The sequence below is a fragment of the Musca autumnalis genome, unplaced genomic scaffold, assembly GCF_047663935.1.
Source record: "Musca autumnalis isolate F117 unplaced genomic scaffold, ASM4766393v1 scaffold_5, whole genome shotgun sequence".
In the NCBI taxonomy this organism is placed as follows: domain Eukaryota; kingdom Metazoa; phylum Arthropoda; class Insecta; order Diptera; family Muscidae; genus Musca; species Musca autumnalis.
In genome coordinates this window covers 33,559,206-33,587,135 of record NW_027412088.1, presented here as the reverse complement: position 1 = coordinate 33,587,135, position 27,930 = coordinate 33,559,206, and the positions used below count along the sequence as shown (strand labels likewise).

General features: G+C 36.0%; 1 protein-coding gene and 1 long non-coding RNA gene across 2 annotated transcripts; one reads left to right on the top strand and one right to left on the bottom strand.

Annotated features, from left to right (window-relative positions):
* The first annotated feature begins 688 nt into the window (after nt 1-688).
* On the top strand, nt 689-27,930 carry LOC141406299 (uncharacterized). Its single transcript, XM_073991552.1, has 11 exons — nt 689-956; nt 1,023-2,190; nt 9,729-10,013; nt 13,496-13,756; nt 14,480-14,740; nt 15,915-16,061; nt 16,788-17,030; nt 20,557-20,811; nt 21,887-21,898; nt 24,416-25,288; nt 27,659-27,930. Exons 2-11 carry the CDS (start codon nt 1,330-1,332, stop codon nt 27,923-27,925), a joined length of 3,465 nt encoding a protein of 1,154 aa, XP_073847653.1. The 5' UTR covers nt 689-956; nt 1,023-1,329; the 3' UTR covers nt 27,926-27,930.
* LOC141404889 (uncharacterized) lies at nt 10,064-13,610 on the bottom strand. The gene is made up of 2 exons (XR_012413107.1): nt 13,471-13,610; nt 10,064-11,157 (listed from the first exon to the last, which is right to left on the bottom strand). It is a non-coding gene; the product is annotated as an uncharacterized lncRNA (long non-coding RNA).

Here is a 27,930-nt window from a genome sequence, read left to right as displayed (position 1 = left end):
AACTTGTGGTGGAGGGTATAACAAGTTCGGCACGGCCGAACTTAACGCCGTTCTTACTTGTTTTTTTTTCTAATTTTGTCTAAGGGAAGTGTCATCAATACAAGTCATGGCCCAGATATATAAGGAAGGGATGTGCAATGCTCTGGTTTATTGTATGCACGGAATCTATTATGATCACTTGAATGAGGGATTTGTTACTGTTGGCAATAGGTATGACTATGTGTATTTGATTTCACCTTTTACTCCTTTAAGTAGTGGTACCACACTGTCTATTTCGGGAACAATGAGGGAATCGACATGGAGACTATGTTAGGGTGCAAATCTTTGAATGAATTTGATTAAATGACATGTATATATGTACATATACATATGTACATATATGTTTCCATAAGAAATTATTTTCTAATTCTGTTTTTATTCCATTTCTTAATAAACCCCGGCGTTTTCAATTATTTATGTTCATAAGTATATGTACATACATATGTATATTTATTTTCAAGTATTAGTGCAATTCATAGAAATCGACAATGGTTGCGAGAGCAACAAGTTACCTCTCACAGAAACCAAAATGTCAATTATAAACAATAAAGCCGGCCGAAAAAAACAAAAATTGTTGGCTAACCAACCAATGTCAAAACAACCAACAACAACCAACTGAGCAACTGAGTGTAGGAATGTCGATTGGGACAAGATAATCTGCTACAAAAAAAATATATGTACATAGCTAGTAGCTAGGTATTAGCTACTAAATGTAGCTTGTTTGTGGAACTTCACAGACCCGTATCTCGGGAAGTATGGACTTCCCCCTCCATAAAAATGATGCACTGTCAGGGAGAAAAGAACTACCATTGAAAACAAATTTTAACTCAATCAGAACTTATCGAGTAAACTCAACTTAAATCAAAAATGCCCAAATTCCGAGATGGACATCTCTAAAACTGAGAGTTTTAATTTAGGTGTGTATGTATGTATGTTATGCGATTATAAATGTGTAAAAATACAGATACTTATTTATATTGCAGATTGAATCATCATCAATCCAACGACCACAATAGCTGAAATTCATCATTTGCAATTGTTGTTTCTTAGAAGTGAGGCGAGTATTAAAAACAAACAATTTAGCCATTGTAGTACCAACAGAATTTTGGCTTCAGCATTCCATAAGAGACAGTGTTGGAAGAGCGTACGTTATTTATCCGCGGAACTTTCTTCGAAATTTGTGAATTTTGTTTTCAAGTTTTGCGTGACATCATTTTTTTGCATATTTACCAACTGCAAAAGAACAAAGAAATATTAAAAAATTCAATAAATATCAAAATTTCATCAATAATGTCTGATAACAATTTGAAATTTGCTCGCGGTGGAGCTGAATTAACAGTTGAACTGCTGGATAAACTGCAAGCTGCCACAAATAAGGAAAATGTTTTAATTTCCCCACTATCCATACAAACATGTATGGCCTTGGCATTTACTGGAGCCAAGGGTGAGACGGCCAATGAAATAGCCAAAGTTATGAAATTTGTTTCCACTTCCCCTGAAGAAGTTGCCGAGACATTCCACAATGTTTTGACCAATTACGAAGGTAGTAAATTGGTGAAAATGGCCAATAAAGTATATGTCCAAGAGGGTTGTGGCATTAAACCAGAATATGCTGCCATAACCAAGGAAAAATATTACGCCGCTGCTGAGTCTATTAATTTTGCTGAAAATGTAGCTGCTGCCACAAAAATAAACAATTGGGTGGAGGAAAAAACTGCTGGTAAAATCGGTGATCTAATTCCAGCCGAAGCCTTAGATTCCGATACCCGTTTGATACTACTCAATGCATTGCATTTCAAGGGTGAATGGCAAGAGAAATTCGATCCAGCCGATACCAGTGAAGAGGATTTCTGGCTAAATGAAACTGAATCGACTAAAGTCCAGCTTATGCGTAAATCAGGAGAATTCCGTTTTGGCTATATACCAGACTATGAATGTGAAGCTTTGGAAATACCCTATAAAGATTCGGATTTAAGTATGTTTGTTTTGTTGCCCTTTAAACGTGATGGTCTCCAAGCTATGGCTGACAAATTAAAGGGTGCTAATTTGTTGGATTTGGATCAACAATTGAGAACAGTAAATGATATGATTGTAAAATTTCCCAAATTTAAAATTGAATATTCCGTGGAGTTGTCGAAAGTAATGCAAGAGGTAAGTGTAATGTTTTTCTTTTTTCATTATGGGTGAGGGGTAGAAGATATTAATGTACATAAATATGTATTACTGTTGACTAAAAAACCTACATAACGTCATGTTTTGCATTATCTTATCAATCAGCATTACTCACACCTACTACGGGTATGATTTAATTTTTGGTTTTGGGTATTCATGGTTTTTTTTCCTAATATGTATGTCTCCATGTATTTTTGTTGTATTGTACAATTGTTATTTAAAGCACCTGTTAGGCATATACAAAGTGTGGTTTGTTTGTGAATTGTCTCAAATGTGGGCATTGAGAAAGGTCATTGGAAAAGCCACCATAAAATTATTAATGCTTTTCAGACAAGTGAGTCAATTGATATATGATGGTATTCTATTGACGTTTGCCTGTCTTAGATTGTTTTTATTGATGTCGTGCCACCGGTATTAGTTTTTGTTTTGTTATAATGCCTCACTCAGAGAGTTCTTTGTGCATTTTCTGAAAATATATTCAGGGCATGATAAAAAATATTTGAAAATGCGTGAAAATTAATTTTAACAAGTAAAAAGACGTTAAGTTCGGCAGGGACGAACTTTTTATACCCTCCACCATAAAATAGTTTTAATTATAATGGAAAAATTAGGGTCCTTTCAAAATTTTAGGTGGAAGAAATTTCGACAATGGATAGAATCCTACTGCCTCCCACTATTACTTAAATTACATTGTGAACACAAATGTTGGGGCAGAGATAATTCCTTTTGGAGATGAAAGCCCTTGGTGTGTTTATATTAAAAACCCCGAAGGACAGATGCGCCGTGAGTCGAACTTCCGCGTTATGGCGTGATGAAGTTTTTGCAAGAGACCCTGTTAGCCATCATAAATTAGCATTATATCTTTGTTTGTTGTTTTTGTAGAGCACTTAAGCAACAATGAACAAAGATATAACGCTAATTCCTAATGGCCCACAGGGTCTCTAATAAAAATTTCATCACGCCATAGCGCGCAAGTTCGACCCACGGCGCATCTGTCCTTCGGGGTTTTTAATATACACACACCAAGGGCTTTCTTCCCCAAGAGGAATTTTCCGTGCCCCAGACTTTTACCTCCATTTTGTTGCACAGTGTTATCTAATCGAATCTAAAAAAATGTGTCCAGCTAAGTGAAAGGTACCACTAACGGGGCTATATCAAAGAGTCAACATATATTTAAATTTTTTGGCGGAAAAGTTTTATAGCTGCAGGGAACTTCAAGAGTCAAATTGAGGGTAGTTTCATCAAAACAATGTAGACCCTCAAAAATGGACCAATGTTGACGAATTTTAGTGAAGAAATTTCGTGACCATTGAAAATTCCCGAAAATCGGGAGGTACAGTTATATGGGGGGATATACCAAAACATGAACCTATATTAACGATTATTTTTGAATAGACAAAATTCTAGAAAAAAATCTAAAAATACCGATCATTACAGCTAGTTCGGTTAAAAATTGCAGCTAAAATTCTCAAAATACCGAAAATCGGGAGATACCGTTATAAGGGGGCTATACCAAAAAAATGAACCTATGTGGACGATGTTTCGTTGGAGATGTTTTATGGCCACTGAGAACTTCAAATGTCAAATTACAGCTATTTCGGTAAAAAAACTGTAGCTAAAATTCTCAAAATACCGAAAATCGGGAAATACCGTTATATGGGGGCTATACCAAAACATGGACCTATGTTTAAGAAATTTCGTGGAAATGCTTCGTGACCACTGAGAACCTCAAATGTCAAATTACAGCTAGTTCGGTTAAAAATTGTAACTAAAATGCTCAAAATACCGAAAATCGGGAGGTACGGTTATAAGGGGGCCATACCGAAAAATGGACCTATGTTGACGATGTTTGGTGGAAATGTTTCATGACCACTGAGAACCTCAAATGTCAAATTGCAGATAGTTCGGTTACAAATTGTTGCTAAAATTCTCAAAATACCGAAAATCGGGAGGTACCGTTATATGGGGGCTATACCAAAACATGGACCTATGTTGACGATGTTTGGTGGAGATATTTCATGGCCACTGAGAACCTCAAAAGGCAAATTACAGCTAGTTCGGTTAAAATTTGTAGCTAAAATTCTCAAAATACCAAAAATCGGGAGGTACCGATATATGGGGGCTATACCAAAACATGGCCCTATGTTGACGATGTTTCGTGGAGATGTTTCATGACCACTGAGAACCTCAAATGTCCAATTGCAGATAGTTCGGTAAAAAATTGTAACTAAAATGCTAAAAATACCGAAAATCGGGAGGTACGGTTATAAGGGGGCCATACCACAACATGGACCTATGTTGACGATGTTTGGTGGAGATGTTTCATGACCACTGAGAACCTCAAATGTCAAATTGCAGATAGTTCGGTTACAAATTGTGGCTATAATTCTCAAAATACCGAAAATCGGGAGGTACCGTTATATGGGGGCCATACGAAAACATGGACCTATGTTGACGATGTTTCGTGGAGATGTTTCATGACCACTGAGAACCTTAAACGTCAAATTGCAGATAGTTCGGTTAAAAATTGTGGCTAAAATTCTCAAAATACCGAAAATCGGGAGGTACCGTTATATGGGAATTATACCAAAAAATGGACCTATTCCCATATCCTTTGGGATATAAGTTTGTTGATCACTAGGAACCCTAAGTGCCAAATTATAGCAAATTATAGCTAATGTGGCGAATAACGTCAAAATACCTCAAATCCGGAGGTACCGTTATATGGGGGCTATACCAAAGAGTGAACCGATGTAGCCCATCTTCGAACTTGACCTGCCTATGGAAAAAAGACCCTCAAGTGCAAAATTTCAGCACTCTATCTCAATTATTGCGGACGCTAGAGTGATTACAACAGACGGACAGACGGACAGACGGACAGGGCTAGATCGTTTTAGAATTTTATCCTGATCAAGAATATATATACTTTATAGGGTCGCAAATGATTACTTCGATGTGTTACAAATGGAATGACAAACTTAATAAAAAGGTTGGCAAAAGAATTTTTGAAAGTTTCCGTTGCAATTTTATTGACGTTGGTGGATAGTTATCATAGACAGTAGGCCTAATTATTCCTCTGACAGAACCAATCAGAACGGCATACACGAATCGAATCCAGAATGCTTCGTCCGTGAACACCACTTTATTATCGAGGGAAGAAGGGAGAATACAATTATATAAAAAACTAGACTTAAGTCCCAATTTACATTAGGCAATTGTCAGTTTGTAGGTGAGAGAGGGTGCTGAGAGGCAAAGGGTTACCATATGCATCACCTCTCTCTCCTACAAAATGACAATTGCCGCAAGTAAACTCGCCCAATGTAAATTGGGACTAACTGTTCGAGGGGTTTATAATAGGGTGTCCCTATATATTGGGACATTTTCAGGATACGTATTAAATAGGAAAAATAATACCTTGTACCCAAGATCACATGGATTATCCGCTATTAAAATTAAAGACGATCCCAGATGTGGCCTTAAAATGAAAAAAAAAAAAACAAGTAAAAGTGTCAGTCGGCTTTGCCGACAAATAGATACCCTCAGCCAATGTGAAGCGAAACTTTCACTTCCGGACAGATCGAATGTATTTAAGGTCTCTTTAGAATTTTGTGGCCCTTTTTGGACATTTGAACTTGCCGACAAAAATGTGGATTAGGAACTGCACTAAGACACAAATCTTGAAATTTTGTAGGGCAGGTACCCTTAGGGAGGACCGATATGGGCCATTTTGCCCAAATTGGTTGCCCCATTCAAGTGATATCGTCCTAGCATTTTAGTGACATTTTTTAAATATTGGGGAGAAGTACCGAAAGTTGTGGTATGGCCCATGAAAGTTTGGATATAATATGACGAAGACCAAATGTTGGACCAAATCGGTTGAACAATTCGAGAGTTGTCGTGCTCTCCGATCGCCACATATGGTGACATAGGGGTTTTTTACACCTTTCGGGCTGTCTTCCCAAGAAATATGGACTTGCCCCTGAAAAAACTTTAACCGTCGTAATGGAGGTAGCGAATGCAAATCGCTTCAACAAAAATCAAAGTGATTCGAGAGCAGGTCTTAAAGTGAACTTATCCGAAATTTTGTGTGAGAGGTACCAGAAGGAGTAGACAAATATAGTCCATATTCGAACCTGATCTATATCTGGTAGATATATTAGGATGTGCAAAGTATGGATTTCATCGGTCACTCCCTTCAAGAGTTATCGTCCGCAAAAATTTTCCGAACAAGTTTTGTGGGGGAGGTTCCTGAAGGAGTGGACCGATATAGATCATCGTCGAATTTAAACTATGTTTTGATAAAATATTACGAAGGCCAAATTTTGGACCGAATCGACAGATCCGTTGGAGGGTTATTTTGCGCTCCAACCACTACACAAGCTGTCATAGGGGCTTTTTGCACCTTTCCGGCCATTTTCTCAGGAAGTATGGACTTGCACCTGCTGAAACTTGTACCCTCGTATGGGGGGAAGTGAATACAATTTGTTGCAACAAAAATCAAAGCGATCCGAGAGCAAGTCCTAAACTGAACTTATCCGAAATTTTGTGTGGGAGGTACCCGAAGCAGTGGATCGATTAAGTCCATATTGGAACCTCAACTTGGTCTGGTAGAAATTTCACGATGTGCAAAGTATGGACCAAATCGGTTACTTCCTTCAAGAGTTATCGTGCCCACAAATTTTCCGAACATTTTGGAACTTTTGTGGGGGAGGTACGTGAAGGAGTGGACCTATATGGCCCATCTTCGAACTTAAATCAAATCTGGACAAAATATTTCGATACCCAAAATTTGAACCGAATCGACTGATCCGTTCGAGAGTTATCGTGCGCACCAGCCAGCCAGACCAACAGACAGACAGACGGACGGACATTGCTAGATCTATTAAAAATTGTCTGAAACGGATATCGTACAAACATACTTGGGGTCTAAAACCATTATTTCGATGAGGCACATTTTGCCCATATGAAAGTGTATATACCCTCGTTAGCATAAATGCTGAGGGTATAATGATGTCACTGTAATCAGGACTACAAGGAGTACCTTTGATTAAAATCTTAGAACGATACTGCATTGAAGCGACAAATTTAACTATTTGAAGATATACTCGAAATTTTTAGTCTGATCTAGTGCATCGTTTAACTGAAATGTTACAATGTGCAAAAGTTGTACCGGCCAATTTTAGTTCTTCTTTACGATAGTTATCGTTCCAACCAGCCGTTTTAGTTGATAACATTTGAATTTTTCGAGCTTATGGGCTATTATGTCAGGAAGCATGGAATTGCCCTCCAAAAAATAATACTGGTGTAGTCAATGCCACAAGAGTTACCTTCGGTAAAGATTTCAAACCAATCCACGAAATATCCCGTAACTACGCCTAAGTGAAGTTTTGTGAAGAATGAAGACGATTTTTTTTCCGACATAAACCTTCTTGGAATTACTTTCCAAAATTGATGGGGCTGAATTATTAGAAATTAGTTTAAATTAAAGCCCTGTTCCTTTACGTGCAAGAATCTTCAAGTTTTACCACTTTTTACTCGAAAAGCGTTACTTTACTTCAGACACCATACAATTCATATGGGAGCAGTTGACAACTTTTACTACTTTTGCCGGTTTTACCATTTTTAAAAGTAAAGGAACAGGCCAAAAAGAACATTTCAAAGAATTGGTGAAAATGTCATTGGATTGGACCATTTTCATTGTACTTTGCTAGGTTTTACCGGTATAGAACTTCTTCTCGAACACTTTTCTATGCTGAAATCTAACCAACAACCTTAACAGTTTTGTGTCTAGTTGTGACAATGTTTAAAACATAACACTGTGTGTAATTTTTTGTGTCATGGAAAATTAACCACATACTGACACCACAGCGTAATGGAAGACGGAAAATAAGAAGACACGTGTCTCGGCCTTTTTCCCTGTTACTTCGAATTTCGCGGTTATGGACCCCCAAAAACCTGAGGCCTTGATGTCAAAAAGGACCCTTTTGTCAGGCTCATATCTTCTAAACCGCTAAGAATTTTGGTTTACTCGTGGAGGCAAAGTTGTAGCTCTCATCTTAAAGAATAATAATTGTAAAGACATAAAATCCATTCAACCTTATCTTCATGGTCAAAATCGTTAAGTTCAAGTTTCCGTTATAATTTTTTCTCAGATTTTGGCCTACAGATATCAAACCGATCAAAATTGTATCAAACAACCAACTACAATGTACCTTAGATCTCAATAAACAACTTTCTAGAACATACGAACCCTGTAGAAATGGTTCTTAAAGGTCAAAATAGCAAAACAAATGCAATTTTTATTTTATTTTTTCCGGTTTCTGCTCCATAGAAATTAAACCATTCAAAATTCAAGAAAACATTTAACCACAATAATGTAGCGAATATATCAGTATACAACTTTGTGGAACATCAGAGCCCACTACGAACTGTTCTTAAAGGTCAAAATAGCAAAAAAAACTTTAGAAAATATTCGATTTTTATACTTTTTTCTCCGATTCTGCTCCATAGATACCGAACCGTTCAAAATTCAAGAATACAAGCAACTACAAAAATGTACCTAAGATCTCAGTTAACAACTAGAACATATGAACATTCTAGGAGCGGCCCTTTAAGCTAAAAATTCCATTAGTTTTACCCATTCTTTCCTGGTCAGGTCCGTAAATAACAAACCTTTCAAATTTTCTAGAGTGTTGAACAGTTTGTTGTTTCCAGACCTGAGCATTAACCATAATATAATTGTTAATGAATTTTGAACATGAAGGACCGTTCCTAGAATGTTCATATGTTCTAGGAAGTTGTTAACTGACATCTTAGGTAAATTTTTGTAGTTCTTTTTATTCTTGAATTTTGCACGGTTCGGTATCTATGGACCAGAATCGGAGAAAAAAGTATATAAAAGTAAAGTATAAAGCTCTGATGTCCCACAAAGTTGTATACTGATATATTCGCTACATTATTGTGGTTGAATGTTTTCTTGAATTTTGAATGGTTTAATTTCTATGGAGCAGAAACCGAAAAAAGAAAATAAAAATTGCATTTGTTTTGCTATTTTGACCTTTAAGAACCATTTCTACAGGGTTCGTATGTTCTAGAAAGTTGTTTATTGAGATCTAAGGTACATTTTTGTAGTTGGTTGTTTGATTCAATTTTGATCGGTTTGATATCTGTAGGCCAAAATCTGAGAAAAAATTATAACGGAAACTTTAACTTAACGATTTTGACCTTGAAGATAAGGTTGAATGGATTTTATGTCTTCACAATTATTATTCTTTAAGATGAGAGCTACAACTTTGCCTCCCCGAGTAAACCAAAATTCTTAGCGGTTTAGAAGATATGAGCCTGACAAAATGGTCCTTTTTGACATCAAGGCCTCAGGTCTTTGGGGGCCCATAACCGCGAAATTCGTGTCAGAATGTGGTTAATTTTTTTCGTGTCGCACAGTGTAATCAAAGAAAAACTGAAGTAAAAACTTCAATTGTAAACCTTCTCTTACGTTACGTTTTCACCTCTTCCAGATGGGAATTAAAACTGCATTCGGTGCAGCTGATTTAAGTAATCTCTTAGAATCATCACAGGGTGTTAATGTTTCCGAAATTTTCCATAAAACTTGCATTGAGGTTAATGAAGAAGGATGTGAAGCTGCTGCAGCTACAGGTTTTGTTGGAACATTCTGTTGTTTGCCACCACAGTTTAAGGCCGATCATCCATTTATGTATTTCATATGGAATAAGAAAAATATATTCTTTGCTGGAGCTTTTGTTGAACCACCAAATCAAGCTTTGAATGTTAAGAAAGAAAATAATTAAAATTGATCAAAAAAATATGTATGTATGTATGTAATCGCAAGTATTAGTGATAAAAAAGTATTTATTTATTTATTTCATTACTTTGCAATCGAAGCCATATGGTTAATTCAATGGCCAATTCAGATATACTTACAAAGATTCCACCTTACTTCATAGCTACTCTATAAATAAAATATTAAACATTATGTCTGTTCCAGAACCTGCAAGAAGCTACTATTTTTTACAACGATAACATTTTTTCCTTTATGTTATCGAAAAAAATGGTAAAAATTAGTAGATTCTTGCAGTTCTGGAACAGACCAATTATTGTTCCTACAAACTATACCTAAAAAAGTTAAAAAATAATTGCATTGATTTTAAGTTGCCTCCTTTAATGTTTATAAACAAAATATATAAATGTTTCTAATAAAGAATTACTAGTTTTTTAAAGAAGTTTTGGTCTGTTCGAGTATCACTTTTCCCGTAAAATGTGGTAAAACTTGGAGATTCATCCACGTAAAGGAACAGTGATTTTACTTGTACTCAATGGGCAGAAAAACCAAATAATTTTCATTTAAACTCATTCCAAAGACTGAGTGAAAGCCCAGATTGCTATAATGAACTCATGATAATGCTATTCCAAAGTATTGCTTAGAATTTCATTCCAAAGAATCATTGAAAGTGTGCATCAATGTAGTGTTGAAAGAATGGGTGCTCAACTAAATGAATGGCGTTCCAAGTAACTTTTATCGCTGATTAGAATTCATTTTTTATGATCAACGATTTTGATGGATATAGTAGATTAGACATAGCTTAGCAATGGACCGTTGCCATTATAAGTAGGTCTCATTAGGATAAGGAACGTACCAAGGTGGCTTTCAATTGAAATATCTAATAAGGAAATTTCAAATCTTTAATTGTATCCAATCATGGTTTTTCCATCGTTTTCCAGGCGGAAATTAAAACCGCATTAGGTGTAGCTGATTTGAGCAATCTCTTAGGTCAATGAAGGAGGATGTGAAGCTGCTGCAGCTACAGTTTTAAAGCCAACATGACATCGTATGCCCCCACAGTTTGTGACCGATCGTCCATTCATATATTTTATATGGAATAAGAATATGCTGTTTGCTGGAACTTTTGTTAAACCACCATGTCAAGTCTAGAATGTTAAGAAAGAAAATAATTAAAATTTACAAAAATATGATTAATCTCAGGTATTAGTTATAAAAAAAAGTATTTGACTCGTACTAATTGGTGAAAATGTATTGCATTGGGCCACTTTCATTGTACTTTGCTAGGTTTCAACGGTGATAGAACTTCTTCTCGATCACTTTTCTCTGCTGAAATCTAACCAACAACCTTGACAGTGCTAGTGACCTTAGTTTTGTGTCAAGTTGTGACAATAGCGGTATTCACTCATTGTGGTAGATTTACAACTCTTGTGTGAAGTGTGAATGTCTTTTTTGTGAATATAGTAAAAAAATCAAAGCATCTTAACGTCTTCGTAAAAAATGTTTTTTTCTTGGCCTCCATTCTTTTATTCTTTTTATTTTTCCTATTTTTCTACCAAAAAAAAACAAAACTCCGACATAAATAAAACTCACTACAAAGTGACGACACAACAATCAGCTGTTCTTACCCTTGTTAAAGTACAATGGAATGTTTACAATACAAAGACATAAATACAACAAGATAAGACATTTTTTTGCTATCATTCTTCAGTGAATGGCTTTTGAATTTAACATATGGTCTGTTTCTTTAAGGGTTGTTTACACCATCTATCAATGTCGTATGAGATGTCAAATTTTCTACCTGTGAATGTTGTACACATAGTGTGACCACTATGAAAATTTTCATCTATCAAAATGATTTGGCAACTCATATGTAAATTTTTCATTTAGGGAGCGCTCTATTTGATACGACATTCTCGTATGTAAACATAAATTTATCAGCTGTTTTCTGGCATTCTCAAAAAAATTGAAAAACAATATCTTTTAAAAAAGAAAATGGAAAGTTATGTATATTTAAGTATTTAGAAAAGTAAATAAAGGGTGTTTATAATGTTATTTTCAGATCGATTGGTCGAAAGGAGCAGTGTTGGAAATTATTGCTTTGTGGCAAAACATGAATGCCTCTTTAACCCCAAAAACCTATTCTACCACAACAAACATGCTAGATATTCATTTTCCTTCAACCAAAATTAAAAATTTGCGCAAATTTGTAACTCAACAATAAATGTAAACAATGACAAAAACAGCTGTTTTTATATTTATAGGTTATGTCATGCGAAAATAACACTTGTAGGTATGAACGCACAAATTGAAAGTTGTATGGATGACGTCAATTTTGACAAGCATAGAGAATGTCGAATGGGTGAAAGAAATGACAGCTCATATGACATTGATAGATGGTGTAAACAGCCCTTTACTTTTGAAAGTGGTAAAACCAGCAAAAGTGGCAAAAGTTGTAATCTGCTTCCATATGAATTGTATGGTGTCTGAAGTAAAGGAACGCTTTTCGAGTAAAAAGTTGTAAAACTTGAAGATTCTTGCACGTAAAGGAACAGAACTATAATGTTATATCACGATATGGTGATATACCATTTTTTTCTTTTATACATTTTTACGTATTTAACCGAATTTACCGATCCAATTGACATAGAATTATTCTTGAATAGATCCTTAAATTCATAAATTTCGTTTCTGATACCATTACATGAAATGTTCATCCTTGGTTGCGATTTTGAATTAACTGCAACCTGTTAAGGGTAATGTTTCTATACAAAGTTTCGTAAACATTTTTTTGTTGCATGCATTTTGTCCAGTCCATGGTACAATTAGAAAGGTAGATGCCTCAGCCCAGCTGATCGAATCTAAAACGTCAAAAAACTGGGAATTCGCCATGAAAAATCAAAACAAAAAACCATATGATTCGATAAGAAAGAGATAGCATGTCTACACTTTATAGACAAACACAAGCGATAAAAAGAGACAGCAAGAGACAATTTGGCGAAAATTTTGACAGTTTACATTACAAAAAAAGTTGCTTTGTTGTAGCAATTCGCCGATGCATCTACCTTTCTAATTGTACCATGGTCCAGTATTAGTTGTATTAATAGGGGTGTCTTTTTACTTACTAAATGTTGCTGAAACATTTTTTTCAGCAACTTTTCCTTTATACAACTGTCAAAATCTGCAACATTAGTAATAATAATTACAAATTATCACGTAAAAAGACACAGCTTATGTCTTTGTACAATACTTTTAGGTCGAGTAAATTAACAACCCTGTGGTAAATTAAACTTTCATGTATTTTGTTGTTGTGGTATTGTAAACACTTATAGATCTACAATATTAACAAGATGTACAATATCTACAATGCCACTTTACCAACATGAGTGAATACCGCTAATGTTTAAAACATAATCAAAGAAAAACTCAAGTAAAAACTTCAATTGTAAACCTTCACTTACGTTACATTTTCCCCTCTTTTTCCAGATGGGAATTAAGACCGCATTCGTTGCAGCTGATTTAAGTAACCTCTTAGAATCATCACAGGGTGTTAATGTTTCCGAAATTTTCCATAAAACTTGCATTGAGGTTAATGAAGAAGGATGTAAAGCTGCTGCAGCTACAGGTTTAGTTGCAACATTCCGTTGTATGCCACCACAGTTTGAGGCCGATCATCCATTCATGTATTTCATATGGAATAAGAAGAATATATTCTTTGCTGGAGCTTTTGTTAAACCACCAAATCAAGTCTAGAATGTTAAGAAAGAAAATTATTAAAATTGATAAAAAAATATGTATGTATTTATGTAGTAATCTCAGGTATTAGTGATAAAAAAGTATTTGTTAATTTGTATAAACAAAATATATAAAAGTTTTTAATAAACAATAACTAGATTTTTTTAATGAAGCTGATAACATGTTTGGTCTGTTCAAGGGAACACTTTTCGTGTAATATGAGGTAAAACCTAAAAATTCTTGCACGTAAAGGAACAGAGCTTTTACTTGTACTCAATGGGCAGAAAAACTAAACGAAAATTTCACTCATACCTTGAAATGACTTTGGAAATGCATCTTCATGAGTTCATTTGAACTCATTCCAAAGATTGAATGAAAGCCCCAGATCTTATGCTATAAGGAATACATGAAAATGCTATTCCAAAGAATTGATTACAATTGCATTCCAAAGAATCGTTGAAAGTGTGCATCAGTCTAGTGCTGAAAGAATGGGTGCTCAACTAAATGAATGGTGTTTCAAGTAATATTTATCGATGATTAGAATTCATTTTCTATGATCAACGATGATGATGGCTATAGTAGATTAGACATAGCTTGCCATGGACCATTGCCATTATTAGTAGGGCTCATTAGGACAGGGAACGCATCTTCGTGGCTTCCAACTGAAAAATCTAAGTAAGGAAATTTAAAATCTTTAATTGTATCTCAATCATGGTTTTTTCCCTCTATTTCCAGATGGGAATTAAAACCGCATTCGGGGCAGCTGATTTAAGTAATATCTTAGAATCATCAGAGGGTGTTTATGTTTCCGAAATTTTCCATAAAACTTGCATTGAGGTCAATGAAGAAGGATGTGAAGCTGCTGCAGCTACAGCTTTGAAGCCAACATGCCATCGTATGCCCCCACAGTTTGTGGGCGATCGTCCATTCATATATTTTATATGGAATAAGAAGAATATGCTCTTTGCTGGAGTTTTTGTTAAACCACCATGTCAAGTGTAGAATGTTAAGAAAGAAAATAATTAAAATTTACAAAAATATGATTAATCTCAGGTATCTCAGGTATTAGTGATAAAAAAGCATTTTACTTGTATTAATTTATATAAAGGAAATACATATATGCGCATATGTTTTTTATAAAAACAATTATTTTTTTAATAATAGATGGGTTTAAAACCACATGGAATTTTCTCCAATGTTTTTAGACATATTCACCAAATCTTTAGAACTGAGTTCGTTGCAAATCATTGCAAATATTGTTAAAAATTCCAACGAACTCATGAAAATGTCATTCCAATGAATCGGCGAAAGTATGTATCACGCAACTGTAGAAAGAAAGTGTGCCCAACTAAATGAATGGCGTTCCAAGTAATCTTATTGATGATTGTAATTAATTTTTATGATCAAGAATTAGACATAGTTCAGCCTAGGATCATTAGTTGTGTTTCTTTACTTGACTGAGGTTACCATTTTTAACCCTCAAAACGTTCCTTAACCCCAAAAGTGGTAAAACTAGTAGCAATTTTTAAGAGAAAAAAAAATAAAAATGTCGTTCTCTTTTACCACGGGCTACCTGACAAATTTCTTCGGGTAAAAGTGGTTGAACTGATTTTTCGACATTTGTTTGACGATTATTTGGCAATGATGAAAAAATTAACAAATGGTCTGTTCCTTTACTTTAAAAAATGGTAACAGTGGCAAAAAATGGTAAAAGTGGTGAACTGGTCTCATATAAATTGTATGCTTGTTGAAGTAAACGAACGCTTTGCAGGTTAAAAATTGTAAGAAATTGTGACCTCAGGCAGGTAAAGGAACAGAGCTAAAAACAAAACAAAGAAGCGAACGCTGACAAAACAAAATTAACAAACCGTGGAATAACAAGAAGAACATTGTTTTTTTTTCGTTTCTTTTTGACGTTATTACCAGATCTACCATTTTCCTGTTCCTTTACTTTTGTGGTAAAACTGGTCATGAGAGGGCATTTTTGAGAGTTTTCTCTTTTACCACTTCTACCATTAAAAAAGTAAAGGAACAAAGCTATTGTTATTAGCCAACTAAATACGCTTTATAGGTATTTAGTTGGCTTCCCATTGGAAAAATCTAATTAAAGAAATAGTAGAATCTTCAATTGTAACCCTTCACTCATGTTACGTTTACCCTCTTGTTCCAGATGGGAATTAAAGCCGCATTCGGTGTAGCTGATTTGAGCAACATCTTAGAATTATCGCAGGGTGTTAATGTTTCCGAAATTTTCCACAAAACTTGCATTGAGGTAAATGAAGAAGGATGTGAAGCTGCTGCAGCTACAGGTTTAAAGGCAAGATTCCTTTGTATGCCCCCACAATTTGTGGCCGTTCGTCCATTTATGTATTTTATATGGAATAAGAAGAATATACTCTTTGCTGGAGCCTTTGTAAACCCACCAAGCCAAGCTTAAAATTTTAAAAACAAAAAAAATTGAAAGCTACGAAAATATGGACAATCTCAGGGATTAACAATAAAAAAAAATGTTTCGTTTGTAATAATTGTTATTGTTATTTTGTAATAAAAACTTTGTTTATCAATAAAGCTGAAAACACTTTTTATGGACTTTAAAGGGCGGAAAACCCAAATGAAATTTTCACCGATTTTTTGCAAGACATCTCCATAAATTCTTGGGGACTGCATATTCATGAGTGGATAAGAAATCACTCTAAAGACTGGGTGAATACACCACATCATTTGGCAAATCTTCAAATGAACACATGAAAATCTTATTCTAAAAAATCGGTGAAAGTATGTATGAATCACGCTAGTGTTCAATGAATGGTGTTTCACCTAAATGAACGGCGTTCCATCCAAGTAGCTTCCATCGATGATTGGAATTATTTTTGTATGATCAGTGATTTTCCTGCGTATAGATTATACATAGACAAGGGAAGTATGCCACCTTAATAGGTTCCATGTCCATCTTGATGTTCCATCCGTAAAAACTCTAATTAAAGAAATTGAAAATCTTTATCTGTAACCCCTGACTTACTTTACGTTTTCCCTTTTGTTGCAGATGGGAATTAAAACTGCATTCGGTGCAGCCGATTTAAGTAATCTCTTAGAATCATCACAGGATGTTTATCTCTCCAACATTTTTCACAAAACTAGCATTGAGGTTAATGAAGAAGGATGCGAAGCTGTTGCAGCTACGGGGTTATCGTGGACAGCCCGTTGTGCACCACCACAATTTTTGGCCAAACGTCCATTCATGTATTTCATTTGGAATAAGAAAAATATACTCTTTGCAGGAGCTTTTGTTAAACCACCAAATAAAGCTTAGATTGAAAAGAAAATTGGTGTTATTTAAAGCATTTAAAAATATATGTAAATAATCTCAGGTATTAGTAATATAAATGCTGTATGTAAATGCATTTGAATTTTAAAATACATAGACAAAAAAAATATATTGTTTATATAAATAAATTGTGTGTTTTAATCAACATGAAGCAATTTAGAAATTATAAGTTACTTTAATCAGCATTATTGACATTAATTAGTATGAGTGTCCTGTTCACAACAATAGGCAAGAGAGTTGGGTAGTGTTCTTGAAGAAATGAAACTTAGGTGAGTTTAAACTTTGGCTATATAAACTGAATTTAGAATAGATTTCCAAATGCTCCAAATATCTTATACTGCTTATTCAATTTGAAATGTCATATTCCACTTGATTTTTCAAGAATCTGCCATTCCCGCTCCGCGTTAAAATTAATTTGTCTCGATATCATATACCTTTTTAACGTGAGCTTCATCATTCATCTTTATAACATTACATAGCCAGCGGAATCGTTGGAAATTAATACGTTTAACTACATTATATATCGACTGTAGGTGCATACCCAGCAAACCAAATGTCGGATGTCAGAAAAGTCTGAACAATTTCGGAAACAAAATCGTTCAGATTTCGTTCCGATTTCTAAATAATTTTTCGGAGGAGAAATTGTTCAGATTTTGTACCGATTTCGTTCAGATATCGAAGCGAATGTCGAAATTCAAATTCCCTTCCGAATTTCCACAGAATTTTTTTTAGATTTCGTTCGGAAATCGGACCGAAATCAATCCTATTTCGCTCCGACATTTCGTTCCGAAATAATGTCAACCACTTCATACAACTTTGTTAAGATATCCTTACGATTTCGGACGTAGCGTCCGAATTTTTTCCCGATTTAGTTACGATATCGGTACGATTGGTTTGTTGGGTAGTTAGTGCAGTTCACAATACATATACATTCATTCTCCTTTCATTAATTTTACCTTAAAAAGTTATCGTTGTATTTTATCTCCCCGCGTTTACGTATTTCTTTCCAGATGGGAGTTAATACGGCCTTTAGCCATTCCAGTGATTTGACAAACATTTTAACATCATCGGAATGTCTTAAAATTTCAAAAATCTTTCATAAAACCTCCATTCAAGTGAATGAAGAAGGTACTGAGGCGGATGCTGCTACTGCAATGAAACCCGTGCCGTATTGTGTACCACGACAATTTATTGCCACTCGCCCATTCTATTATTTCATTTGGAATAAAAAGAATATCTTATTTGCCGGAGCATTTGTGAAACCTTCAAGTGATTTAATGAAAACTACATGAAAAACTTTTTACAGTAACAACATTCCCTTTAGAGAGAACGTAAACAATTATGTAAATACATATGTTTCTGCATACATTTTTTAAATTTGTAATAAAAAATATGTTTTTTTAACAGCAAACCATAAATTCTTATTTTGAGGTTATATTTACACGGAAATAAAAACACTAGCAGAAAGTTTGAAGTAAAAAAGATTTTTGGAGATTAATTGATTGCTAGTTAAATGACCACCAATGACACCGGTGCCACCGTTGTGCAATGGTATGCCCACCCGCCTTGCACGCAGAAGGTCGTGGGTTCGATTCCCCGGGCAGGCAACATTAAATTTCCAACGGTGGCAAAATACCCCTCACACGGTGCTCTTGAAATAATTTTAAATGGAAGGTGCTTACACCTGGGAAGTTTTTGCGGATTCTGAAACTACAATGTTCATAGAAGAGAAAAATTAAAAAAAAAACAAGAAAAAAATCGCTGGAGCGCTTTTTAAATAAATCGCGATTTAAGTTGACATTTTTAGGGGTTGTTTAGGTTTTCACGATTTTGCTCAGAAACCGCAAGTCCTATCAAAATGGTTTTAAAGAAAATGTTGTAGCTATGAAATTTCTCTACAAGATCGACCTTAATGGTATTTTCGTAGTTTTTACCATTTTTGAGATATAGAAGTTCAAATTGGGACAATGCACTGACTGTATCGCCCCCTTATAAAACAATGTCATGAAGGGTGCGCTTTAACTAACTTTTGATGAAAACCGCTTCCACAAGGAAAGTTTTTTGAATTCTGAAAGAGAAGATGAGAAAAATTCAAACACAAGAAAAAATCGCGGTCAAAATTCACATTTTTAGGTGTTTTTTAGGTTTACACGATTTTCCTTGGAAACCGCAAGTCCAATCGGAATGGAGCTAAATAAAATGTTGTAGCTGTGAAAATTCTCTAGACGATTGATGTTTATCGTTTGTTCCCAGCCTGTACCATTTTTGAGATAAAGAAGCTCAGTTTACATTTTTAGGTTTTTTTGTTAGGGTTTCGCCATTTTGCTTGAATACGGTAAGTCTTATGGATATGGAACCTGAGAAAATCTTATACTTGTGAAAATTCTCTACAAGACTGGCTTAAATAACTTATCATAAGTTGTAACATTTTTTTTAGATATATAAGTTTAAGTTAGGAATTTGCAGTCATGACATTGTTTTATAAGGGGGCGATACAGAATTTAATTGAATTTGAATTGTCCCAATTTGAACTTCTATATCTCAAAAACGGTAAAACCGACGAGAATTCCATACAGGTCAATCTTGTAGATAATTTTCATATCTACAACATTTTCTTTAGTCCCATTTTGATACTACTTGCGGTTTCTAAGCAAAATCGTGAAAACCTAAACAACCCCTAAAAGTGCCAACTTAAATCGCGATTTTAATAAAAAAGCGCTCGGGCGATTTTTTTTTTGTTTTTTGATTTTTCTCATCTATAAAGATTGTAGTTTCAGAATCCGCAAAAACTTCCGAGGTGTAAGCACCTTCCATTTAAAATTGTTTCAAGAGCACCGTGCTCAGTAATGTTGGAGACATTTCCTGAGTATTTCACCCATGTAAAACTTCTCTACAAGTGGTGTCGTAAGGCACGCCGTTCGGACTCGGCGATAAACAGTAGGTCCCATATCATTGAGCGAATATGATTCGGGGTGCACTCATTTATATGAGAGAAGTCTCCCTTGTCCCGCCTGGGATGTTTGTGGAACAATTATTATTATATTAGTTAAATGACATATCATAAGGAATGCCAGAGTCTAAGGGCCTATTTCGAAATACATAACCCAGGGGTTACTCAAATTCTGTCGTCGTAGTCTTTATAATTTGTAATTTAACAAGGCTGGCATATGAACCATTGTTTATGTCTCGTCCTCCAGAATTACATTAACTAATTTTAATTGAAGTAAAAAGTGTCCATCAAACCCACATCTCCCTTTCGACAAAAAATTGGAACAAGTAAAATTGCCTTATGTAAATTGGGACATACTCTACAGATACAAAAGCATGCTGCAAAGTATCCGTAGTTAGTTTTTTAAATATTTATTTTATTTCCTAATAATATATACAATACAATACACATCCCTTTAACTACACCCTCATTTGTAAAATCACTTTTTTTTTTCAAATTAAAAACCAACTGTATACATAATAACATTTTATCTTTCAGATGGGAATCTCTAAAGCATTTAATGACTCTGCGGACTTGTCCAATATTTTGGATTCAACACAAGCTGTAAAAGTTTCAGAAATATTTCACAAAACCTGTATCGAGGTCAATGAAGAAGGAACGGAAGCAGCTGCCGCCACTGCCATGAAAATTATGCTTTGCTGTATGCCCATGGAATTTTGTGCCAACAGACCCTTCTTTTACTTTATATGGAACAAGACGAATATTTTATTTGCTGGAGCTCTTATAAATCCTGTTTGAATAAATATTTTTTTAGATTAAGTTAAAAAAACGGTTTTTTAGTTTTACTCATAGTATATCTTGCAGGTTCTGGAACACATCTAACAGGGCCAGTATTTGGTTCGAGCCCTCCAGACGCTACATATGGTGCCATAGGGGTTTTTTACCACATTCGGTCTGTTTTCTCAAGAAGTATGGACTTTCCCAGGAAAAAACTTTCTGTCGTAATTGAGGCAGCGAATGCAAGTTACTTCGACAAAAATCAAAGTGGTTCGAGAGCAGAGTGGGAGGTACCCGAAGGAGTGGACAAATATAGTCCATATTCGAACCTGATCTATATCCCGTAGATATTTTAGAGCGTGTAAAGTATGGACCAAATCCCATCAACAGTTATCGTGCGCACTATTTTTCCGAACATGTTTGAACTTTTGTGGGGGAGGTACCCGAAGGAGTGGACCTATTCTATAGAAGCCTCCTACGGAGGTCTTCTATTCTATAGAAGCCTCCTACGGGGGTCTTTTATTCTATAGAAGCCTCCTACGGAGGTCTTCTGTTCTATAGAAGCCTCCTACGGAGGTCTTCTATTCTGAAGAAGCCTCCTACGGAGCTCTTCTATTCTATAGAAGCCTCCTACGGAGGTCTTCTATTCTGAAGAAGCCTCCTACGGAGCTCTTCTATTCTATAGAAGCCTCCTACGGAGGTCTTCTATTCTACAGGAGCCTCCTACGGAGGTCTTCTATTCTATAGAAGCCTCCTACGGAGGTCTTCTATTCTATAGAAGCCTCCTACGGAGGTCTTCTATTCTATAGAAGCCTCCTACGGAGGTCTTCTATTCTATAGAAGCCTCCTACGGAGGTCTTCTATTCTATAGAAGCCTCCTACGGAGGTCTTCTATTCTATAGAAGCCTCTTACGGAGGTCTTCTATTCTATAGAAGCCTCCTACGGAGGTCTTCTATTCTATAGAAGCCTCCTACGGAGGTCTTCTATTCTATAGAAGCCTCCTACGGAGGTCTTCTATTCTATAGAGAAGCCTCCTACGGAGGTTTTCTATTCTATTGAAGCCTCCTACGGAGGTCTTCTATTCTATAGAAGCTTCCTACGGAGGTCTTCTATTCTGAAGAAGCTTCCTACGGAGGTCTTCTATTCTATAGAAGCCTCCTACGGAGGTCTTCTATTCTATGGAAGCCTCCTACGGAACTCTTCTATTCTATGGAAGCCTCCTACGGAGGTCTTCTATTCTATGGAAGCCTCCTACGGAGGTCTTCTATTCTATAGAGAAGCCTCCTACGGAGGTCTTCTATTCTATAGAGAAGCCTCCTACGGAGGTCTTCTATTCTATGGAAGCCTCCTACGGAGGTCTTCTATTCTATAGAGAAGCCTCCTACGGAGGTCTTCTATTCTATGGAAGCCCCCTACGGAACTCTTCTATTCTATAGAAGCCCCCTACGGAACTCTTCTATTCTATAGAAGCCTCCTACGGAGCTCTTCTATGGAAGCCTCCTACGGAGCTCTTCTATTCTATGGAAGCCTCCTACGGAGGTCTTCTATTCTATGGAAGCCTCCTAAGGAGCTCTTCTATTCTATGGAAGCCTCCTAAGGAGCTCTTCTATTCTATGGAAGCCTCGTACGGAGGTCTTCTATTCTATAGAGATGCCTCCTACGGAGGTCTTCTATCCTATAGAGAAGCCTCCTACGGAGGTCTTCTATTCTATAGAGAAGCCTCCTACGGAGGTCTTCTATTCTATAGAGAAGCCTCCTACGGAGGTCTTCTATTCTATAGAAGCCACCTACGGAGGTCTTTTATTCTATAGAAGTCTCCTACGGAGGTCTTTTATTCTATAGAAGCCTCCTACGGAGGTCTTCTATTCTACAGAAGTCTCCTACGGAGGTCTTCTATTCTATAGAAGCCTCCTACGGAGGTCTTCTATTCTATAGAAGTCTCCTACGGAGGTCTTTTATTCTACAGAAGTCTCCTACGGAGGTCTTCTATCCTATAGAATCCTACTATGGAGAGAATTATGAGTATAGGTCCGCGGGCTCCTATATTCCCCATAGAAGCGTACTTCGGAAATTTGGTATTTAGTCTTCGTTGAATCTAAAAACTTTCCGCCAGAAATTTGTAGGTTTTAATATAGCCCCCATGGAACGGTACTTCCCGAATTTCGGTATTTTGAAGGTTAGCCACATTGTTTTACCGAACATGCTGAAATTTGGTATTTAGTATTCTTGATAAACGATAGGAAACTAATTGTTCCATTTTACTTTAATACAACTCGTGGTGGAGGGTATAACAAGTTCGGCCTGGCCGAACTTAACGCCGTTCTTACTGGTTTCCATATTTATGACCAAAGAGGGATTCGATTCGGCGAGAATATTCCATAATTAAGTGATCCTAGCAGTTTTCAACGTTTCAAAATATTGATTTTGAAAGATTTTCAGTTTTTAAAATTATTTTCCGTGCGAAAAATTCCGTTATCAGACAGAATCGCAGGGACTATCTTCGATGAAGATTGCAAAACAATCCTCGAACAGCCAAAAGTGCAATAAAGCAAATATTTTGAACTTTCGTAAGGGCAAATATTTTGAATTTCGTAAACAAAGATGTTGTCCCATATACACTTTCTAGGATCTTGATGTACGTGTGGAAGATATGCAAAGTTTCGACCAAAAGGATACTCAATCGCGCTCATTACAAATTTCAGTTGGTTTCTGCAGGGGTTTTAGAATTTTTGGGTCATTATCACATCATTTGGGACAAAATGATCCTAGACATGTTCTTTAACTGCACTTTTTGCGATAAATTTGAAATGTTGTGGGGAAGATACCTGAAAGGTTTGAGTATTATCGTGCGCACCAGCCAGCTAGAGAGACGGGCGGATAGAGCTTAACCGACTCCAAATTGTTTGAAACTAATTTAATCTAAACAACTGGAGGTCCAAACCATTATTTTTGACATAGTTCCGTTCGAAGGTTATCGTGCGCACCAGCCAACTAGAGAGATGGACGGATAGGGTTAAACTGTGTCCATATTGTTTGAAACTGATTTCATCCTTAGTATTGGGGGACCAAAGCCATTATTTCGTTGAGGCACATTTTTGATTGTATATTAGTGCATATTAGTATGCGCTCCACATTAGTCATAGTTTGAAATCTACAAAAAAAAATTACAAACATTATATAGGTGGATCAATTTGGTTCCACCGTTTTAGACAAATTTAAAAATCGGCATCGGAAACCCTTATAATGAGATATTTTTGTATCTTACATTGCGAGAACATATTTGAACACAAACAACAACAAAATACCCACTGTAGATAGTGCTTTTACAATGTCGTTGCGCATATTAAATCATAAATCCACCAACAATAGCCCGGCTTCAGCATCCCACAATTCTGTCTCATATTGTATCATCAACAGAGTACTGTTTGGGCATTCGAATTTGTACTCTGTTAGGAGAAAGTCACTTATTGTCCTTTGTTGGCCAAAAGTTGTCTGTGTGTTTACCGATAAAAAGTGACATCATTTTGTTAATCTTTGAAAACTTATTAGCTGAGCTGTACATACAAAACAAATATTATTTTTCAATAATTAATAAATTAAATTATTAAATTATTTGAGCTTGAGGTCGTAATGTCTGATAATAATTTGAAATTTGTACGCTTTGGTGCTGAATTAACAATTGAGCTGCTGGATAAACTCCAAGCAGCCACAAATAAGGAAAATGTTTTAATTTCCCCATTATCCATACAAACATGTATGGCCTTGGCATTTACTGGAGCCAAGGGTGAGACGGCCAATGAAATAGCCAAAGTTATGAAATTTGTTTCCACTTCTCCCGAAGAAGTTGCCGAGACATTCCACAATGTTTTAACCAATTACGAAGGTAGTAAATTGGTGAAAATGGCCAATAAAGTCTATGTCCAAGAGGGTTGTGGGATTAAACCGGAATATGCTGCCATAACCAAGGAAAAATATTACGCTGCTGCTGAGTCTGTTAATTTTGGCGAAAATGCTGCAGCTACCAAGCAAATAAACAAATGGGTGGAGGAAAAAACTGCTGGTAAAATCGCTGATCTTATCCCAGACGATGCCTTAGATTCCGATACCCGTTTAATACTCTTAAATGCATTGCATTTCAAGGGTGAATGGCAAGAGAAATTCGATCCAGCCGATACCCCTGAAGATGATTTCTGGTTAAATGAAAATGAATCGACTAAAGTCCAGTTTATGCGTAAGCAAGGTGAATTTCGTTGTGGCTATTTGTCTGACTATAATTGTAAAGCTTTGGAGTTGCGCTACAAAGATTCGGATTTAAGTATGTTTGTTTTGTTGCCCATAAAACGTGATGGTCTCCAAATGTTGACTGATAAATTAAAGGGTGTTAATCTTTTGGATTTGGATCAACAGTTAGGAACTGTGGATAATTTAATTGTCAAATTACCCAAATTAACAATTGAATATTCTATTGAATTGTCGAATACAATGAAAGAGGTAAGTAGTGTCCATGATGAAGGAGAAGAAGAACAAGTAAAAAGTATCAGTCGGCTTTACCGACAGAGATGTACCTTCAGCATGTGGGAATTGAAACGTCCATCTATTGACAATACCGAATCTAAGGTTTACATTTTGTAGCACTTTTTGAAATTTGCCGACAAAAAATTATATTTTGAACCTTTGAACCTCAAATGTGTTGCGGAGGAAGGGACCGACATAGTCCATTTTGAAAGTGGATCTTATTTTGGTATTCATTCCTTTTGATAGATTTTGTGCTCACCAGTCATTTCAGTTGGTCACCGTATAAGTTGGAGGTTTTGGGCCACGATGTCAGGAAGCATGGACTTGCCCACGAAAAACATAAAATCGCTTAAACAGGACCACAAAGAGTATCATCGATATAATTTTCCAAACATGTTGAACTTTTGTGGGGGAGGTACCCTAAGGAGAAGACCGACTTCTGAAGTAAAACTACATTTTGACAAAATATTAATAGATCAAGGGTTTGGACGGTTGCTCCGTTCAGCAGATATAGCGCGTACTATTTTAGTGACATTTTTTAACATTTGGGGTGGGGGAGGAACCGGAAAGTGCGCAACGACAGCACCAATCTTCAAACTTAAACTTATAGTTTGGACTAAATATTACGAAGCCCAAATTTTAGACGGAAACGGCTGATCTGTTCGAGAGTTATCGTACGCACAGTGCCATAGAGATTTTTACAGCATTCGGGCTATTTTCTCAGGAAGTGTGGACTTGCCCTTGAAAAAAACTTACACCGTCGTCATGGGCGCAGCGAATACAAGTTGTTACAACAAAGATAGAAGCGATTCGAAAGCAGGCCTTAAAATGCATTTTTCCGAAATTTTGTGTGGGAGGTACCTGAAGGAGTTGACATTTATAGTCCATATTCAAGCCAGCTCGATGTCTCGTAGAAATATTACGATCTGCACAGTATTTACAAAACCAAATCCGTTACTGCCTTCAAGGGTTATCGTGGGCAAAATTTTCCGAATATTTCCGAACGTTTGTGGGAGAGGTACCTAACGGAATGGCCGGATATGGCTCATCTTCGGACTTAAACTAAGTTTAGACAAAATATCACGATGGCCAAATTTTAGACCGAATCGTCAGATCCGTTCGAGAGTTATCGTGAGATCCAACCACTACACATTGTGTCATAGCGGATTTTTACAACTTTCAGGCTATTTTCGCTAGAAGTATGGACTTGCCCCTGATAAAAATTGTACCTTCGTAATGTGGGCAGCGAATACATGTTGCTACAACAAAAATAAAAACGATCCGAGAGCAGGTCCTGAACTGAACTTTTCCGAAATTTTGTATGGCAGGTACCCGAAGGAGTGGACCGTTTGAGTCCATATTTGAATCTCATCTATGAGTGGTAGAAATTTCACGATGTGCAAAGTATGGACCAAATCGATTACTCCCTTCAAGACTTATCGTGCGCACAAATTTTCCGAAAATTTTCGAACTTTTGTGAGGGAGGTACCTAAAGGAGTGGACCGAAATGACCCATCTTCGAACTTAAACTAAGTTTGGACAAAATATTACGAAACCCAAATTTTGGACCAAATCGGCTCATCCGTCCGAGAGTTATCGTGGCTCCAGCCGGACAGACGGACGGACATGGCTCCAAATTGTCTGAAACACATTTCGTCCAAACATATTTGGGGTCTAAAACCATTATTTCGATGAGGCGCATTTTGCCCGTATGAAAGTGTATATACCCTCGTTAGCATAAATGCTGAGGGTATAAAAAGAGGAACTATACTAATATGACCATCTTCGAACTTGGTCTGCCTATGGAAAATATATACTCGGGTGCTTCCCATAGCAAAAAGAGTATATTGCCATTAAAAATAAAATCAATTTGTCTTCATCGAATGGTTCCAAAAATGTTAAAAGTCCTCGTCAATTGCTATCTTCGATTACTCTATCAGGACAATCATGAATATTTCCCTCGGAATTTTTGCGCCCGCAAATAATAATTAAAACAAAAGGAATTCTTTAAAAATCTACATTTTAAAACGCGAAAAACTTCTAGAATCACCTAATTATGGAATATTTTAGCCTAATCAACAAAAATATTCCCTTTTTGGACATAAATGCGGAAATTTTGAAATTGGGGAAAGGGAACAAATTCCGCACGGAATGATTGCCCTGTATTATTCTTTAAAAATCAATGTTCTTTAAAAACAAAATCCAGATTTATCGTCCCTATTATTTCCTCCTTATAATCTTTAAATCCCATGAATATTTTTCCCATATCCCATGAATATTTTTCCCTTTTCAGCGCAGATATTTCAAATCTCATCCTATTAATTTCTTCATTATATATCTTTTCAGCTTGGTGTCGAGAAGGCCTTCAGTCAATCAGCCGATATAAGTAACATATTAGAAACATCCGAAACTCTGCAAATTTCTGAGATTTTTCATAAAACATCGATTGTTATTAATGAGGAAGGCTCTGAAGCAGCGGCTGCCACAGCAGTCAAAGCTTTAAAATACAGTATGCCACCACAATTTATTGCCGACCATTCGTTCTATTATTTCATTTGGAATAAGAAGAATATTTTATTTGCTGGGACCTGTGTTAATCCTAAATCAAAGTAAATCGA